The 5,855-nt window shown below is 43.3% G+C and overlaps 1 protein-coding gene across 2 annotated transcripts in view; it reads left to right on the forward strand.

Annotated features, from left to right (window-relative positions):
• The first annotated feature begins 1,249 nt into the window (after positions 1 to 1,249).
• LOC110536150 (repulsive guidance molecule BMP co-receptor b) overlaps positions 1,250 to 5,855 on the forward strand; it is an 11,191-nt gene continuing 6,585 nt past the window's right edge. The window contains exon 1 of one of the 2 annotated variants that reach the window (XM_021621732.3): positions 1,250 to 2,346. In XM_021621732.3, coding sequence (XP_021477407.3) covers positions 2,226 to 2,346 — 121 coding nt within the window. In that variant the 5' untranslated portion in view covers positions 1,250 to 2,225. The remainder of the gene's footprint in view (positions 2,347 to 5,855) is intronic. The other variant, XM_090190866.1, reaches the window with a different exon arrangement.

Here is a 5,855-nt window from a genome sequence, read left to right on the forward strand (position 1 = left end):
GCACACTAACCGATAACACACACAACTAAAGCACACCAACCTAAAGCACACAAACCTATAACACACACAACTAAAGCACACAAACCTATAACACACACAACTATAGCACACCAACCAATTACTCTCACCAACCTATTACACTCACCATCCTAAAGCACACAAACCTATAACACATGCCAACCTATAACACTCACCAACCTATTACACATGCCAACCTATAACACTCACCAACCCAAAACACATGCCAACCTATAACACTCACCAACCTATAACACATGCCAACCTATAACACTCACCAACCTATAACTCATGCCAACCTATAACACTCACTAACCTATAACACACACCAATTTATAACACACACAAACTTAAAACACACAAACTTAAAGCACATCAACCACTGAGCATCTCTTTTCCATATTCTGGCAAGCACATGCACACACTCACACCCATATGCATGCATATATATATAAACACACACACACAGCGTGACCACACATAGCAGCAGTGATGTTAATGTGAACAGAGATTCCCACTGGTGTCTAACTGTCCTAACACCTGACACATTCTGTCTGGACTATGGGAGAGGATTAACAGCCACACATGCAAACACACACACACACACCCTATAGGAGAGAGAGCGAGAGAGAGAGAGAAAAAACAGTTGAGAGGGAATTAGATTTTTTTTTTTTTATGTTTCATATGCAGGCTCAGCATTCCAGACATCAACATATGGAAATGAGATGCTGTGAAGGTGTGTAACAATAAGGGTTGGGGTGTAATATTCTCCTCTGAGCTAGTCTCAGTAACAAATATATTTGGGTCTCAGTGGGACTCCAACACCCAGGATGCCTCTGTCTCACCTGTCAGGAGATGAAAGACATAGTACACCTGTGTGTGGCAATAATTGGTTTGAGCATGTTTAATAGTGTCATCATATTCATTACCATTAAGGCTTGTAAAACTTAATTTTGTCTCTAGGTCTTTGTCTTACTTCTGGAAATGTATTGCATCAATACATAATGTTTTTAAAATAACATGCACTATTCCTCGCTCTCTTTCTCTTTCTCCCGCTCTCATTCCCTCCCTCTTTCTCTTTCTCCAGGGAAGCCAAGGAGGGGGGCCTGTTCTATCAGAGGCAGGTTTTGCGCCAATGGTGTGGTTCATTCGCTAAGCAAACAGAGGAAGAAGCAATACGAGAGGGATAAGTGGGCCAAAAATCTGTTTCTCCAGCAGGTGGCGATTTTTATTTGATTTTTTCGCTCACCAAGCGAAGAAAGAGTTTGTGTATGGGAGGTCATGAGAGTGTCGAATAGGGTTAACGAAAATTTGAATGGCTTATTTGATACGTGAGGCTTATTTAAAATAATAGAAATGTCGTAATACTTAGCTTATTACGAGTTTACTGAGATAAGTAGAACACGTGACATCCCGGCAACTTTGATAAAAAAAAAAAAAAACACTTTATATCGGAGTCGTGCCCGTTTTCACACGCGTACCTGTCCTCTCATTGGCTAGAATGGTTCCAACTGATCTTGCCTCCTCCCGACTGCCTTTTTAAATACATGTATTTTCATTGTTAGAGTGGCCACTTGAGTATCTGGTCAACAATAGATCATCTGTGGTATCCATCTGGGAAAATGCTATATGGACACTCCTGACCTGCAAATTGATATTTAATTTCAGAATCGGTTAAAATTAGGTTACGGTAAGGGTCAGTTTTATATTTTAGTTAGACGTTTGCAGGTCAGCAGTGTCCTTAGGTCTCTCCCATAGATCTGAGGAACAGAGAGGAGAGGGGCAGGATTCTGAGGTGAGGTGTAGAGAGACAGAGACAGGGGAGCCGAGGTTGATCGCTACAACAACACTCAACTCAGTCAGGACGGAATAAGCTGCTAGAGACACACTGCGGGGTCTGGGAAGGAAATCTGTCACAGGGGACGAAGAAGGAGTGAAAGTGTTTATGTTGCTGGATGGACTTGTATTTTTATATCGCAACTTAGTTTTCCCCTTTTCCTCTCCTTTCCTTTTCACCGCCCTAACGGATCGCATTCCGCGGAGCAGCTGCGCTTTAATGCCCCTGCGCACTCGAGGAGGAGAAGGAGAACAGAAGGAGGGAGAAGGAGAGCAGAGGCCTGACTTATCGGAAACCGCTCCGCCGCCCCTCACGCCTCTCCCCCGTGGCTGTCTGTCCCCTCTTCCCTCCTGGCCCTGTATGGACGGGGATGGGGAGAACCGGATGTTGTTACCGCGGGGCTGAGCGCCTCGCATCCCCACCGAGGGTGCCCCGCCTGCGGCCGTTGCTGGTGCTGCTCCTTGCTCTCTGCTACGGGGCTCACAGAGGTGGTAACTATATTACTTCGGATGTTGTTCTTTCTCGGTAGCCTAAATCGGGACCTAGTACCCTGTACGCCGTTCACTTCAGCTCGAGCGCTGCGAATGTGCCATAACAGTTATAGGCTAATGAAGAATTAATAACCAGTTAATAATGACACAACTTAGAATGTCCCACTGGTTATAAACGTCAATTCATCGTCTATTCCACGTTGGTTCAAACCACGTTGATTCAACCAGTGTGTGCCTAGTGGGGTGGGATTGGAATGAGTCTTCCATGTGGTTTGAGGGGAGTCTAATAGTATGTATATCCTATAGGCCTGTGCCTATAGGAGTGTATTGGAATTGGACCTCCTGTCCTCTTCGTGTTATTGTTTGATAGTGCCTCTCTTTCTCTCTCCTGCGGACCGCAGTAAAGCAGCAGTTAAAAGGTCTCTCCAGTGTTTATCCAGAGTTTCTCTAATGGCTGATAGAGAAAGGGAAGGGTGGCTATGCAGATATCTTGGTGGCAGGTCCTCGGCAGACAGGCTAACAGATTATTGTTGACACATTTTTAAAATAATAGAGGTTTATAATAATAATATTTGGAATGAAAATTATAAATGTGTACAGTTATGTTACAAAATTATAGCTTTACTTGTACTTTTAATACACAAAGGAAATAGTAGAATATAAAAGGACCACATGGAGACTCTAGAATAGAATGGAATAGAACAGAACAGAACCATATTGTGACAGTACAAATAATAATTTGTTGTTAATTTAATTACTTATACCAATAAAGGTGAAAATATAAATAAATATAACTATATAATCTAGAATAGAATATAACAGAATACAATCATACAGAAACTCTAGGATATAGAGAAATATAATATAATCAAAATGATGTAATAAAGTAGAATAGACTTAAATACCAGAGGAAAGCACTTTGGGTGCTAGTAGGCTAGGCTACTTGAAGTCGTCCTATGGAGTCTGGGTTGGCCTCAGTAACCCGGTGCTAGCTGGCAGTTGTGCCCATACAGAGAGCCATGTTCTGGGCTGGCACTGCGACAGCCCAGCACCAATCTGGATGTCCCCCAGACCTTGCTGTGCAACTCGTGCTCAATGACTGTGTGTGTGGTGTGAGTGCGTGCAGCAGGTAATTAGTTTAACACGGTCCCAGACAGCTGGACATGACACTGTCTGTGTACAGTTCTCTGCAGTAGGAGGATGAGGACTGGTTGAGAAGCATGAAAAGCACTCTGATGCTCCCTGCCAATAAGAATTACAATTTAAAATAATCTAATCTATTTAGAAGGTCCTATTTCACTTTTGTAAGTTTGTTCATGACACCATAAAACACCATTGACAGTATAATTCCATTTAACTGATTCACACTTTTAATTTATCAGCATGTCCTGTCTCATTGGGGATGTCAGATGTTGCAACGAGGATATATATACAAAAACAAAACAACAATTATTGAGAAGAAACAGTGACTTGGTGTGTTTTACAGTGTTGTTGGTGTGTGTAGCTAGCTTGTAACAAAACTTGGTCTGTGGGTTATTCAGCTGATGGTGTGTGGTCTGTGTGTTGATGGTGTGGTGTATTGCTTACTGGTCTGTGTGTTGATGGTGTGTGTAGCTAGCTGGTCTGTGTGTTATTGTGTTGATAGTGTGGTGTGTGTCTTGCTTACTGGTAACAAGGCTCCACAGCTGTCTCATGGTGCTCATCACCACCGGATGCACCAGACCAGCCAGGGTTCTATCACTTCTGATCCTGATATTATATTGCAGCGTCATTACCGCCAGCCGTCCACACTATTTACCGTTATTCAGCCCTGTGTGTGTAAGAGAGAGAGAGAGAGAGAGGGGACTGAAACGTAAGTGAGTGTCTCTGAAGCGGAGGCCAGAGCAGCTGTGTATTGTGCCACAGTCAGTCACAGTTATCAGTATGTACAGACTAGACTCACTGCACAAAGACCTGTGTGATCAGAAAGCACTGGAGACGTACAGTACATGTGTTTGGCATAGAGGTTTAATCTCAAGATTCAGCCTGATAATTAAACTTTTTAGTTGTTCACTGTATCTGTGAGTAACTCTCGTGTGTGTGTGCGTGTGTGTGTGCGTGCGTGCGTGCGTGCGTGTGTGTGTGTTTGTTGAGGACTAGTTTTAGTATTTAACACAAAAAAGGGAGATTCTAATCCGGAGTGTGAGTTGGACGTGTTATGTTGTGTACCCCCCTCTAATACTCAGCACACTGCTGCCACCACCTGGTTGGCCCGGGTACTAACACACACACACACAACCCTCTCACCACACAGTCCTGAGAGAGTGAGAGTGTTGGTTTTATGCAAACATTCTTCTTCTTTCTGTTATCCCTTCATCTTATGGTTCAGGGCATTCATACCAGGATAACCATGGGTGTGTTTGCGTTACCACTGTATGCACCATGGGAACTACGCCTATTGTTAGCATAACAATAGTAGTATGGCGTGTGTGTGAATAGGCCAATGTTGTGTGTGTGTGTGTGTGTGTGTGTGTGTGTGTGTGTGTGTTTGCTGCAGGGGTTTTAACCAGAACAGAACATAGAAAGTGATCTCGAGTGGTTCAGAACAGAACTGTTCAAATCTTGAGAAACGGTAAATAATTGTATTTTTTGTTCCAAAAAATATTCCTGGTGTGTGTATATCATTATGTAGATGATTGGAGTTATGATGATAGTAATAGCCTAAACACATTCCTACCCATCATCATGCTCAGTGCTTCAACACAAACGCCCTCCATGTCCACCGCTTTCTCCTGCTCTCTCCCCACCCGTGGAATTTCAATCACATCTCGTGCCTGCACTTATCTGGCCATCATACATGTAAACAACTAGCTTACCCGTTCCATAGCAAGATGCTCTATCCATGCTAATTGGTGGGTGGTAAATGAATGAGCTAAATGTAGAAACTATGTTGATTTCCCGGGATACAATGAACAGTTACTTTTGTTTGGTTGGAAACGGTTCAGAACTTTGTAATGCTGGTTGGAACACTGGAACGGTACAAAATAAATAGGGGTTCTACTCAGAACGGAATGATTCCAACCCCTGGTGTACTGGTGTCTGTTAGTAAATCATGCCATAATCAGGTGAGCTCTGACAGTGTGTGTTGTTGGCAGCGGAAGCAGAGCCAGTATTCTCTCAGAGATAGTTATAAGTAAGTGTGTGTGTGTGTACGCATTAGAGAGCCTCTGGCCTAATCTAATAGGAGCTCACTGTGGCTGATGCATTAGGCCTGGCATCTTCTCCTTTTATCTCTTCTTTCTCTCTCTCCCTCTTCTCTAATCCTTAACAGGCCTCTCTTTTCCAAGCCTATATGAACTACTGCTGCAGTACATTGACCAAGATGCTGTACTACGTAGGGAAACATTATCGCTGGCTGAACCATTTCTAGATGGCCTTTACTGCTGTATAGATGTAATCAGTGAATCATTCCAACGTGTTTTCTTTTCCTCCATTGGCTAGAGGCCGGGGGCAGAGGTCACTGCAGACTC

The sequence above is a fragment of the Oncorhynchus mykiss genome, chromosome 11, assembly GCF_057628025.1.
Source record: "Oncorhynchus mykiss isolate SJ-2025 chromosome 11, ASM5762802v1, whole genome shotgun sequence".
NCBI lineage: Eukaryota > Metazoa > Chordata > Actinopteri > Salmoniformes > Salmonidae > Oncorhynchus > Oncorhynchus mykiss.